General features: G+C 38.4%; 1 protein-coding gene across 1 annotated transcript in view; it reads left to right on the forward strand.

The window, feature by feature from the left end:
• LOC122342837 (metabotropic glutamate receptor 4-like) overlaps nt 1-13,449 on the forward strand; it is a 36,221-nt gene that overhangs the window by 19,065 nt on the left and 3,707 nt on the right. Inside the window, exons 3-5 of the mRNA XM_043236976.1 lie at nt 301-501; nt 5,534-5,670; nt 6,489-7,424. Coding sequence (XP_043092911.1) covers nt 301-501; nt 5,534-5,670; nt 6,489-7,424 — 1,274 coding nt within the window. The remainder of the gene's footprint in view (nt 1-300; nt 502-5,533; nt 5,671-6,488; nt 7,425-13,449) is intronic.

Below are 13,449 nucleotides of genomic sequence, written 5' to 3' on the forward strand. Positions count from 1 at the left end.
TTATTTTGAACAAGCCCCAAGTAAGGTCAAGTAAGGTATTATTTTATGTGTTTTATTTCATTTCTTATTTTATTACATTTAAAAGTCTCCCAAAGTGTTGCCTCGAGCTGGCAACCGATTGGTTCGTTATCAGTGAAGATACTGAAGTGGCAAGGAACTTGGTCGCATTCGCTGTAGAAAGCGTCAAGATGTGCAACATCAGTCTCTTCCAGTGCTCTCCTGGTGTGAGCGTGACGATTCAGTCAAAATCTAATGACAATTCAGTCGATGTTTATGCAAACTTTTTCTTTCGTGTGTCAGATCAAGAGAGGATCGGAAAAGACTCGTCCTACGAGCAAGAAGGAAAGGTGATGTTCGTGATTGATGCAGTATATGCGATGGCGCACGCCCTCCACAACATGCACAAAGAACTCTGCCCTGGCAAAGTGGGACTCTGTTCCAAAATGGACCCAGTTGACGGAACCCTCCTACTAAAGTACATCCGCAACGTCAAGATAGCAGGTAAGCAGTTCACCTTCTGCATTAGCGCTCTTCTGTTTGTCCTTTGACAGGCCTACAGTAGTAGCACTGAGCAAGCATCTGTTTATGGGTGCTTAAGAAAAGGGATGTTTGCATAATTAGCCCTGTGACTGTGAATTTAAGTTTCTTTATTGCAACATAACAATTTTAAAAAGGCTCTCTCATAGGATACATTTTTTTGAAAGTTGTCCAAAACCCTTTTACTAAAGCCCCACCCTGGCCGTAAATTGTCAACAAATGGTTTTACGAAGATTAGCTGCTGGAATGGATTAGAGTTGTGAGAAACAACAGAAGCCCTGAGGAACGTCAGGCTGCTCCCCAGAAAAGTATTTTGATATGTGCTTAGTGTACCCAAGCCAAGGTTCCTCCTGAGCCATGTATGTGTTAATTAAAGCGGTTTGCAGTGGGCTCACAACACCCTTTGGACATGTTCTTCTTGGGCTATCAATGGCTGTATGACTAATTAATTTACTGAGTATTCACATTTACTCTGAGGACCATGATGATGTGGCCCGCAGTTCTGAAGTGTAACCGGTTAATAGAATATGACTTTCAGGGTCGTAAACTTTTTTTTTGTTGCCTCAACTGGGTCAACTGTTATGCAAATCGATCTGTCACATGGTTCTCTGACCAAGTGCCCCTCAATCATTAGTGCGTTTGATTGAATGGTTCTCTACTGAGCTTAACTGTGTCAATAGTGTCTGCTTAGGAATAGGCCATGACGTTTTGGTTTTTTTTTGCTTTTTTTTTTCGGGGAAACGTGCACATCTAATTGAATTAATGAAGTGCCTGACAATTACTGCGGGAGTTGAATGCTAGTTCAGAACATAAACACTTGATTGAGGAGTCCTTCGGGGAAACAGTTAAGAACTGGTGTTTTAATGAATTATACTCAGTGATCGAACTGAGCTGGTAATCGGTACCAGCAGTTCTGTGCTGGTCACATTTATTCTAAGTAAGGTATTGTTTGTCTATTACTTTAGCTTCATTACCTATTGTTGCTTATTCTTCATATATGACGAGTTTATTTAAAAAAACAGATTAAGTAGCCGTATTTCTTTGTTAGTTTTTAACCAACATGTCCTCCAACCAATATGTCTGTATGGGTTGTTTGCACAAATCCCTAAAATATGACCCATTAAAACGTATATGCCACGTCTCTGGACAGTGTTATTGTTTTTGTCACGTGCCATGTGCTCTCTGTGCCCTACCTTCCCTTCGTGTTAATTGTATTATTGTCTTCAGCCGTGTCTTGTTAATTTAGTGATTTACCTTGTGTATTTAAGTCCTGTGTTTTGAAACCCAAGGGTGCACATGTTCAAAACGTAAATGCGCTAATATTTATAATTTGCAGGATATTTGTAATGGGTAGCCTTAGTTGTTGTTATTCATACGAATTTCACCCAGTAAAAGTTTGAAATACAGTGAGATCGGTAATTAAAACAGTCCACCCCTGCATTTAAACAAAACACGATTTTTGATTGGCAGTGACAGTCATACGTCACTGTTATTATGCCTGCTAGAGGGCGCTTAACTTAAAAATGTAAATATAGGTCATATAAGGTACTTTCACAAACGACCTATGGGGTCGTTTTTTGTTGGAAGACAGGCTGTTTTTAATCTAATCAAAATAACCTAGCATTAGTTTGATTGAGATTATTGAGAAATCACAATAAAAATCTGTTTTTTATTATATGTTTTTGCAAATAAACTCTTCTATATATAGAGAGCGTTTAAGAATGTTTGACTGAATCACTGCACACTTTATGTATTTATTTCTTTTATGTAAGTAATAGACAGTGCAGCACATTCTGAGTGGTAGTACAGGGATATACATCTATTTAAATTCTTGAATGTTATAAAAGCTCATAAACTTGGTGGTTCTTCATAATTGTTTATTGTAGCAACACAGTGCAATGCATTAAAACATGCATTAGGGTTGTTAATGTATATGATTAGCATAACTAAGCTTATATTTTAAGCATACTGAAATCTGGTGGCAAATATTGCTTTTTCTTTTTAAAAATGAAGAGCATACGGTGAATATTTTTGAAAGATGTTTACTAAGGCTGCATTTATCTGTTCATAAATAGAGGGCAAGTTGAATTTTCAACATCATTACTCTAGTCTTCAGTGTCATACATGACCCTTCAGGGATTTTTCAAAATGTTTTGCATATATACTTCAAATGAAAAAAAGCAGGACCCGCACTCACTTATAAACTGAAACGTTTGGTGATCCTGATGATCCATTTGGGCATTCTGTACAATAAAAAAACAAAACAAAAAAACAGTACGTTTGTGAGTGTGGATCCTGCTTTTTATACAGTTTTCTAACTCTAACCCTGTTTAGAGCAAAACAACAGCTTTTGTATTACTCAGTGTCATCTTATTCCTGTTAATGACAGATATGTTGATAATTATAATTGTGTTCAGAACGCAGTCAGTTTGCAACACTTCTCCTGCCAGTTCAGAAGTGGCCATGGCACACGTTCACAGCAGATGAGCTGAGATCCAGTGTCTGGCAGCAATTTACTGCTATATAACCACGCGCCCGATGAGAGAGACTGTTTTGTGAGATTTTGATACCTGCTGTATGCAGCCAAAGCTGTTTCAGAACTGTCTAGGAACTCCGCTTCGCATGTTTTCAGTGCTATTTTTCACACATAACCCCTTCCTCCCTTTTTCATGTGACTCTGAGTGAGGCTAGTTAGAGACTTGAAAAGCCTGAGATTGAATAAAGCGGCCCATCACTTTTCTGTCCATGTAGCCTTCACTCTCGTCCAGAGTGGTTTCTTCTCGTAGGTTTACAGACTGTGAGGCCTTTAAACTGCTGTCATTGCTTCTAAAGCTCAAATTGCATGTTTCCTCAACGTTGTCTTTTTTAACAACATAAATTACTGCCCCAAATGGGTCTTAAAGTTCTACTGAAAATAGTTTGAAGAGTTTTTTTTTGCAACCTTACATTTAAACAGTCTTGGTTACAATGTAATGAAGTATTCTCTAAAGATTTTTATTTTAGAATATTAAATCTGACTACATATATTGGTTTAATATAGAAAATATAAAGGTGTTAGTTACTTTAAAAAGTAATCTGTAATTAGATTGTTCTATCTATCTATCTCAAGTCAAGTCAGTTGGCTTTTTAGAATGCTAGATCTATCTAGCTAGCATCCTATCCTTCTCTTTATTGTTCTATTTATCTAGCTTTGTAGCTGTCTGTCTATCATTCAGCTATCCTTCTGTTTATCATTATGCTATGGTGCTATCTGTATGATTTTCAGTAATCCTTAGGACAAAGACTCATTGAGATGCTGGCAGTGACCGTGTGTCTTCTCCACTGAATATTATGGTTGGAGAACAATCTCTTGGCTGAGTAGTAAGCTCTGTCTCTGGAGGTGGAAGTCTACCTGTGTTTCTCCCTGATCCCATTGTTTGAAGTGCTGCACAATGTCTCATCAAATGAACCTCAGAAGAAAACTCTCAACCCTTTGATGCTGTGGAGTACACTCACGGCTCTAATAAGGATATACGTCTGGGGACAGTTCGCTGTTTAGTGGCATCTTCCTGATAGAGTCAGAAGCCTATAGTGAATAATAAACCAGGAAGTCATAACACTGGTTTCTGTGAGTTATTTTAAAATGTCACCACCACAACAGAGTTTGCAGTGTGGTTGTGTCTCGTGGGTAGTTTAGCGCATACAACTGCTTGGGTGTTTGCGAGGGTGGCTAAGGCATTTTTAATGCTTTTTAAAAAGACTTANTTATTTTATGGTTAAAAACAAGTTAGTATGCCGCTTCTTAATAACCTGCAAGATTTGAGCCATCAGTCATGTCCATAACACAAATGTGTGGGACAAGTTGTGCGCTGACATTTAGTATTTTGGCTCAATTTTAAGCACCGCAGATAATAAATTCATATGGTAAGGTCATATGCCTGAGTGAGTCAGTAACCGAGTGCTTACTTTGGGAATCTCAATCACTTCATATGCACCCTCTTGTTTTGATGAATATTTTGTCCTTATGAAATTCTCATAATCCTTTACATCTGTCTGCATTATATGGTGAGCTGCACCGCCACCAAGCATGGCTGTAAAAAATCTTAATTCCCTAATCCAGAGCGGTTGACTCATCAGAGTTTGAAATAAGCCTCTCGCAGCTTCCAAGCCTGCACAAAGAAGAATGGATATTCATCAACAGAAATCCACCATTGCTGATAATCACCCTTAGATTTCAGTGGGAATTTCATGTGGATTGTGCCTCAAAATAGTTATAACCCAAACACAAGTAGTGAAAAAATAATTTCTTGTGCTATTGTTCGGTAGACTCGGCTGCACAGGGTCCAGGGAATTAAGTTGGACACGGTCAGGTGCTTGGAATACAGATAGCTTAACCAAAACTTTAAAGCCCGAGACAGCAGGGTTTTCCACAGAATAAGGCACCTAATCTAAAATGCATCATGGGATGCAGCACCATTGTTATCCTGTCCACCTCGCCTGCCTCCTTCCATAAGCTATTGCTCTCGCAAAATAGAAATTGCACTCAATGTACTTGAGCTTAGATATCAGCAAAGAGAATTTCGACTTGTTTATACGGACCAAAATAAATATGCCCATGCATTTTATACTAAGCAGTGGTAATGCAGTTTTTTTCAATTTCAAATGGTTTAAATGAGGATCTTTTTTTCCTCTTTTAGGTACTGGATGCTTATTGTTATATTAGAAACATGTGGTTTTGAAACACGCATTGTTATTTATTATAGCATAGATATAGCATTACTTAACCACTAAAGCAATATATTTCACAAAATGTCTATTAAACTGACTGGTAGCACATTTAGTCCAGCTTAACATATTGCAGTTTCCACCTCACCATCAATCTCAGGTGAATTTCGTTCACAGATTTTGGACGCTGACCTGGATATGTCTGTACATGAGCGGTTGCTCATTACTGTGAAGCTATATGGTGTAACAATTTTTGCATCCTTTAATCAGATTTCTCTGCTCACATCTTCAGGCATTGCAGGCAGTCCGGTGCAGTTCAATGAGAATGGAGATGCCCCAGGCCGTTACGATATCTACCAGTACCAGATAAAGAACAAAACAGCTGAATACAAGACCATAGGCCACTGGACTGACCAACTTTACCTGAATGTAAGTATATGTTAAATTCTTGTCTTGTTTATTCACCCTCCAATCCTGTATTTATTATTTTTGTCCAATACAAATGTAGGCTTTGTTAAACAATCTTTATCAGTTATTGCCATACGACAACAGTGATTATAGCATTCAGGCTCCAAAAAGGGCAGAAAATGCTCTATGAAAATGCGTGTGAATTGTCCATTTTGACAGTTGAAATGTGCGAAAAGATTAAACTTCTGAATTGCTTTTGTGTGACAGAACAAAATTAATGTTTATATCATCTAAAGGTAGTGTCCAGAATTTAAAAATGGCATGTCACACTGTGAACAAGTGAAAACCAGTTAGCCTTAGCATTATTGATATGATAAATAATACACTTCAGGCTTGAATAATTATCTTTTGCTTAAGCAAAAAGGCTTTAAATTATATCATGTAAGTTAAATGGACCAATTTTTTGTTTTTGCTTTTTAGGAGCTTTACCGCTTCTAATCACTTTTTTTTGTCATTTTATAACAAGCTGCGCAATAATTTCCCCCCAAAAAATGTGTTCTGCAGAAAAACAAGCAGCATATGGGTTTGAAGCGATGTGAGAGTGAGCAAACACTGACAGAGTTTTCACTTTTTGGTGAACTTGACGCAGACATTGCTTATGAGAAAGGACTGAAGTATAGCCTTGAGGAAAACTGCTTAAAATTGCTCCTTTGAGATCCCAGAGAATTCATTTAATGAGTCAACGGATGAGGAAACGAAAACACTCATTTGAGATGTTAAACATTGTTTCGTCCTTAGTCGAGATAAATGGTAAATACTGTTTGTTTTTTGCGATTCAGATGCGGGCGTTGCAGTGGCCAGGTGGAGGGAAGCAGGTGCCGACTTCCATTTGCAGTCAGCCCTGCAAACCCGGGTGGCGCAAGAAGATCGTTAAGGGCATTTCCTGCTGCTGGCACTGCGAGCGCTGCGATGGTTACCAGTATCAGTACGACCTTTACACCTGCAAGATGTGCCGCTTTGATTTAAGACCTAACAAAAATCACACAGGCTGCCAGCCCATTCCGATTGTAAAGCTGGAGTGGAGCTCGCCCTGGGCAGTCATACCGGTCCTCATCGCTATTCTCGGCATCATAGCCACTCTTTTTGTTGTGGTCACCTTCATTCGCTACAACGACACTCCGATCGTCAAAGCATCCGGACGTGAGCTCAGTTACGTCCTGCTTACAGGAATCTTTTTGTGTTACGCCACCACCTTCCTGATGATCTCGACCCCAGACGTGGGGATCTGTTCGCTCAGGAGAATTTTCCTGGGGCTCGGAATGAGCATCAGCTATGCGGCGCTGCTCACCAAAACCAATCGGATTTATCGGATTTTCGAGCAGGGGAAAATGACAGTGAGCGCGCCACGCTTTATCAGTCCGGCGTCGCAGTTGGTAATCACCTTCAGCTTGATTTCCGTTCAGCTCCTAGGGGTGTGCATCTGGTTCGCAGTGGACCCTTCCCAAGCTCTCATTGACTACGAGGACCAACGCACGGCAGATCCCGAGATGGCACGCGGGGTCCTAAAGTGCGACATTTCGGACTTGTCCCTCATCTGCCTCCTGGGATACAGCATGTTGCTGATGGTGACGTGCACAGTTTACGCCATTAAGACGCGAGGGGTGCCAGAGACCTTCAACGAGGCCAAGCCCATAGGCTTCACCATGTACACCACCTGCATCATTTGGCTTGCTTTCATCCCCATTTTCTTCGGGACGTCACAGTCGACGGAAAAGGTAAGAGCAGATGAGTGAGTGCAATTCCTCAAGACCTTGGCGATCAAACGTTTTAAAGTAATGACAGCATTTACCGCCCCAGCTTCCGACCAAACATGCCATTCAGTGCGGTCCATTTTCAGCAAAAAACAGACCAGCGGGAACAAATCGACTATGTTCATTTGGGCCTCACGTCAAGCAGAGCGGTAAAACAGACAGTTTATTTCAAAGAGAAATCGAGAATCATGAGGTTTGGCGCGCTACAGCGCAGAACTCACGTAGTTTCCTTCGAATATTGAAAAGGACATGTGCGGCTGGGAAAAACAAAGGCACTCTTTTGCCCATCTAGCACTGCACTCTCAAAGATAAAAGAGACTTTGAAAATAGCAAGGAGATTGAGCGTCAGCTTTTTGTAGATGATGTAATCAATTGACAAGCACTGACTGACTTAGAATTCCGAACAAAAAGGTTCTTCATTTCCAGGCCGAATTATATGTGCAACTACCCTGGCATTGGCTGCATTACTCATTTCAATTAGAAAACCTGGGACCTTCTGTTTCTGAAGCTTAAGATAAGGGCTTTCTCGTTTTTCAATTTGAGTTTTATTTAATTAGTGTCTCCCTTAGCAAAGCCTTGAACAAGCAATTTCAGCAATTTGAGTATTGTTATACTTGTTGGTAGGGAGCCATTACTGCTTTAAACTCAGTTTCCCACTGTGCCTTTTTAACCACCGTTTGAATGACTCATTTAGATATAAGATTGCATGAACTGACTTAGGTAATTGCATGTTGCCTTAAACTACGGTCTGCCATACCAATCCTAAAGAAACAAATAACTATATTTCTGCTGATCAGAGAAAATCATAACGATGGTAACTGTAACCCTACATCACATGCTTTTTCCTCTCTTCTCTTTTTTGCCTCACCGTTTCCCAAACATGTGAGTGTTTAATCTACACCATATAAGGTTTTAGTGTGAATTTACAGTTTTCCTGGCAACTAGCTGAAGTAATTTCACAGTCATTTTTACAGTCGTTTTTCCGTGCAATTTTCTGTGAGCTGTCTTTGACAATTAGTGGTGATCGTTTGAGTGATCGGAATGCAATCTGTCTCATTTTTATCTTCGAATGCATTTATGCTTTTCACAATTGGATAATTAAAGGATATGATGAGTTAAAAAAAACATGAAGGAATGAAGTTCTTAAATGAAAAATGTGTCAGGTTCCTTTGAGCACTTGCATGAATGGCTTCCTAAAAACTGAAAGCTGAAAACAGTTTTCAATTCAGTGAGCTATTAAAATTTCTAATTGTCATGTTATGGTTTATTTTAGTCTTTACTTGAGCAAATGAGAAAATACTCTCCTACAGATATGATCTAGAGGCTATTGCAGTATGATTAAATTAAAAGGTTACAGTTTCGCACTATTTGCTTTTATCTTGTTTTAACAACAGCGCACCACTGTTTATATGTAACGCAATTTGCTTTTTATAAAGAAAATGAGAGTATGCTTTGATTTCACAGTAAAACTATCAGTCTTGTAAAATGCTGGTAATTTTTGACAATATTATACTCTCAAGATCTATCAGGCCTCTCATGGTGTAATCAGTGCTTGACGTTAATTCTGCTCTGTACATCACAGCGCTGAAGAAACAGTTTTAGCAATTAGTTTTGCGCAGGAAATAAAGCATGCATCGTATGACAAAATCCCACCACTGTGTGCGCAACAAACAGTGTTTTCAGAGAGGAATTAACATATCAAAACAAGAGCACCTCGCAATCATCCAGGCTGGCAAGCACAATAAAGCCTGGCGAGTCAGAGATGACATGTCTTTTTAGAGCAATTAAATGCCTCACTTCCTCCTGGCCTGTGATTTACCTTATCTCTCTGCCTGTGCACTTGTCACACGATTTCTGCCAGACGCCTCATCAGCATGCCGGCTCCATCAGTTGTTTGTCATCTTATGTCAAAGTGAATAATGAATGTCTTTGGAGGCTTTCTGGAACATTTGAATGTGGGCAGCTGGCCTGGTCCCTACTGAATTTGATCAGCCTGTCAAATGATTAATCGGAGGGTCATCTTATTGTGGTTTAACCAAAAGATTCTTAAATGAGCTAGCCTGGCAGGTAGGCCCTTATTGTGGTCTAAGGGCTTTAGCATGCTTCCTTCCTGCTTTTTAGACGGATTCCGATGGATTTTTGATTGCTTTGTTGGGTACACGTGAATGCATGTCCAGAATCTGACATTGATAAAAACGTGTCCGTCTAAAATAAACCTGTTTAGTTAAAAAAAAGAAGCACAATCATTTTCTGCATCTTAAAATAAAAGTGTAGATTATTAATTAATGCATTCTACTAGCTTTTCCCAGTAATATATTAAGTGCTAAAAAAAAGTTTTTTTACATCCTCACAATTCTGTCATTACTCATTTTATAAAAAAAAATTTAAATTAAATTTCCATGCAATTAACTAAAATGATCAAATTTATAAAAAATATTGAGTTGTCTGGGTATGTTTTAGAAGAAAATACTATTTCAGTCTTTCTAAAAAATGTTTTTTTAATATCACATTTAATCCAATGTGTTGTTGCTGATCCTTCTAATTATATTATAATTAAATTTAGATTACATAAATTTGTATAAATGACAGGTTGCTGGAAAAGCGTATGAGGAGATAACTTTTGTATTAATTTATTTGTCAAGGACATTAAATATAATTTTTTTGTCACATTCAAATATTCAAATTGATGTACATGATTATGTGAAGATGCCTTGTTTTTACATCATGCATCTGATGTCCATGGACGAGTTGATTTTGCGATTCATATTGTGCAATGAAACATTGTAAGCAAAACTTACAAATCCTTCTTTCTGATGCTGGATGTTATCGCGGCCTCTCATGTTGGTTTTGAGGAAGCTTGATAGTATCTTAAGTCAAGCATTTCGACTTACATGGACTGCTATTTGTATGCATCTCCGCCCTCCAAAACTGGAAGCTATCATTACAGTGCCATCATGTCGTTAGGGTTCACTTGCAGGGGCTTTCCTCCTTTGTGTTGCTGACAGAGTAATCACTGTCTCTTTTTGAGCGAGGTCAACATCTCTTATTTACATACAGGTGTGTGTCAGCGATGTGACAGGTGTGGTAGTGGGGGGGCCCTGACCTCTGTTAAATGTCAGTTTCTTTGGCATTCCCGTTATTGAACTCCTTCAGTCTGTCATTCATTTGCTGTCACCTAAATGAGTACCTTGTGAAGACAGATGCGCGAGTGCATTTCTTTCTGAAATATAAAAAAACTGCTTCTCACAGATGGAATTTAATACATGAATGCACTGCGCAAGCCTGGTATACTCTGCTATGAAATAAATTAAAGGATAATTCATTGCATTATAATAGTATTACAGCGTGAGAAATAATAAAACATTTTCTTTATATTGTGCTTTTGGCCAGAGCTCTAACACAAGTATTTTTCCCCACTAACCTGTGAAGCATTGCTCAATCAGACAAGTGGGTCTGCTCCTAAACCCACATGATTAGTTGAGCCAGAAGTTCATAGTTGATATAATAAAATGGGATCAGAGACAGTCTGTTAAACAAATAGTTCATCCACAGCCATTCAACTTGTAGGTACGTTTCTCATATTTGGAGAAATGTAGCATATTTTAGCACTGAGCATTCATCAATGAGTAATTTGCAGTGAACGGGTGCTGCCCTTTTTCTAGAGTCCATACAGCTGCTAAAAACATCACAATAAGCCACACCACTCCAGTCCATCAATTAATGACTTAAGTGATCTGCGTTGTATTAAACAAATCCATCAAGACATTTGAATTCATTTAACATTGCTTTTGACTAAAATATCAGTCCATAATCCATATTGATGCTTCTTCCAGTAAAAAAATTCCTTGATGTCCTCTCACACGAAAATCCACCAACATAACTGCTTGATTTGTGCATATTTGTCTCCCGATTCAGGTAAGACAACTTTTTTCACTAGAAGAAAGCAAGATAGCTATGTTTTGAAATCGTAATGATGGATTTGTTTATTACAATCATACAGACGTTAACTGATGGACTGGAGTGGATTACTGTGATGTTTTTATAAGCTGTTTAAACACTCATTCTCACGGCACCCATTCACTTCAGAGGATCCATTGGTGAGCAAGTGATATAATGCTACGGTTCTCCAAATCTATTCTGATGAAGAAATCGTTTTGGGGGACTAGAGGGTGAGTTAATCTTTAGCAACTTTTCATTTATGTGCGAACATAATTAATTCATTCCAATATTCAGGGATGACCTGAATACACGCAAACTTTCAGTGAGGTGGAAAATGAAACCTATTGTTTCTGTTTTTTATTTTATTTCCTCCGAAGCAGCATGCAATCCAGCAGTGTGACAGTTTTTGGTGTGCAGCATATTAAAGGATTTTAAATGCGGATAACGCATAGTTCATTCGAATGACAAACATTCTCATCCCTTTAAACTGTGTTTTCCACAGCACCGCTATTAACATGAGACCTATTTCTTTCTTTAAAAGCCTCTGATGTTGACATAAGACCTACTTCTTCTCTTTAAAAATGGCAGTTCATTTTTTGTTCTTTATCCCAAGAGATAATTTGGCAGCAGCAGGTGAAGAAGTAGCAGAATCAGTTGTTGTATTATTAAAGTTGATGGCCTTCCGTTGTACGTTTTATCAAGTCATCCATTTATACGTGGGAGTGCAATAACGGCAGCCTTTTTTTAACTTGTAGTTTCAATTCGAGGGCAAAAAAGTGGAACACTTTGTATGTGTTGAGACAACAGAGACTGTCTCAGAGGACTAACCCTGATTCACTGTCTAGTTCCCATCTCAGTATTTCTCACAAGCCTCATTAGATGCAGGTGTGCTGTCTGCACATACAGAGCCCGAGGCATTGATGAGATGCAGCTATGAATCGTGCGTCGTGTGCGTCATTAAATCCTCATTTGTGACTGTAATTGCAACTTCAGGTTCAGCTAGATTAGTGAGAGATTTCGACGTATAGACCAAAGCTAATCATTTCAGGCTGGTTTGATCACTATGTATGGACTGTTCGCTTCCCTTTTAAGTGATTTGTTGGACCTCTGTGATAGATTTTCTGGTTAAATTCGGATTTGTGACTCTGCTGACTAAGGACTGCATTTTACAATGGCTTTTGTCTGAGCCACGGCCTTGTGGTTAGACCTCCGACATATTGAGCGGCGACAAGCGACATATCTTGATCCCATCATTTCCTGTTCTATCTAAACTATGCTTTATATTTCAGGGAAGACAATTTGAGTGGTGCTTAAACTCTCCAAGACAGTGGTAGGGTGCAGTGGGTGGTTGACAGAGCAGTGCTTTGCTATTGTTAATGGTGCTCTGAATGGTTGCGAGTGTATTCTGGGTGATTGCTGTGTAATTGCACTCTAGCCCAAGACAAATGTAATTCTGTTTGATTTTGAAACGTGAAAATTAATGCAACAAGTTTCATCTGACTGACAGGTGGCTGCTTTCCATTCCTACGTACATGCATGCTGTAATCAGCCCTCATGCCTCGTGGTAATACACTCTACGCATGAATGGTCAAATGCACTACTTAGTTAAAGTGTCTTGGCAAGGTATAAATGTTAACAAAGTCAGTTTATCATAAGTGGTTGTAAACTGGCGTCTGACATTTTGTGAGTCAAAATATAGCATCATTCAAATCATGTACAAAGCCCTGCAGTGTTATTATTATTTTTTAAAGTTTTGAATTAGTTAAAAATATATGTTATATAAATGTATATAATATATTTGACAATAAATTAAGACAATTTTAATTAATGTATTTATTGACTGATTGCAAAAAGTTATTTTGGTTTTTAAAACCTCTTTATCTTTAAAACATCTTTAATACATATTTACGTTTAGTACTTCAAATTTAAAAAATACATTTTTTGAATTTGCATTTAAGTTTCTAATATTATTTAAAAAATTTAATCGTGATTAATCACATCAACAATAAAATAAATGTTTTTGTTTACATAATATGTGTGTGTGTGTTCT

The sequence above is a fragment of the Puntigrus tetrazona genome, chromosome 4 (assembly GCF_018831695.1).
Source record: "Puntigrus tetrazona isolate hp1 chromosome 4, ASM1883169v1, whole genome shotgun sequence".
NCBI lineage: Eukaryota > Metazoa > Chordata > Actinopteri > Cypriniformes > Cyprinidae > Puntigrus > Puntigrus tetrazona.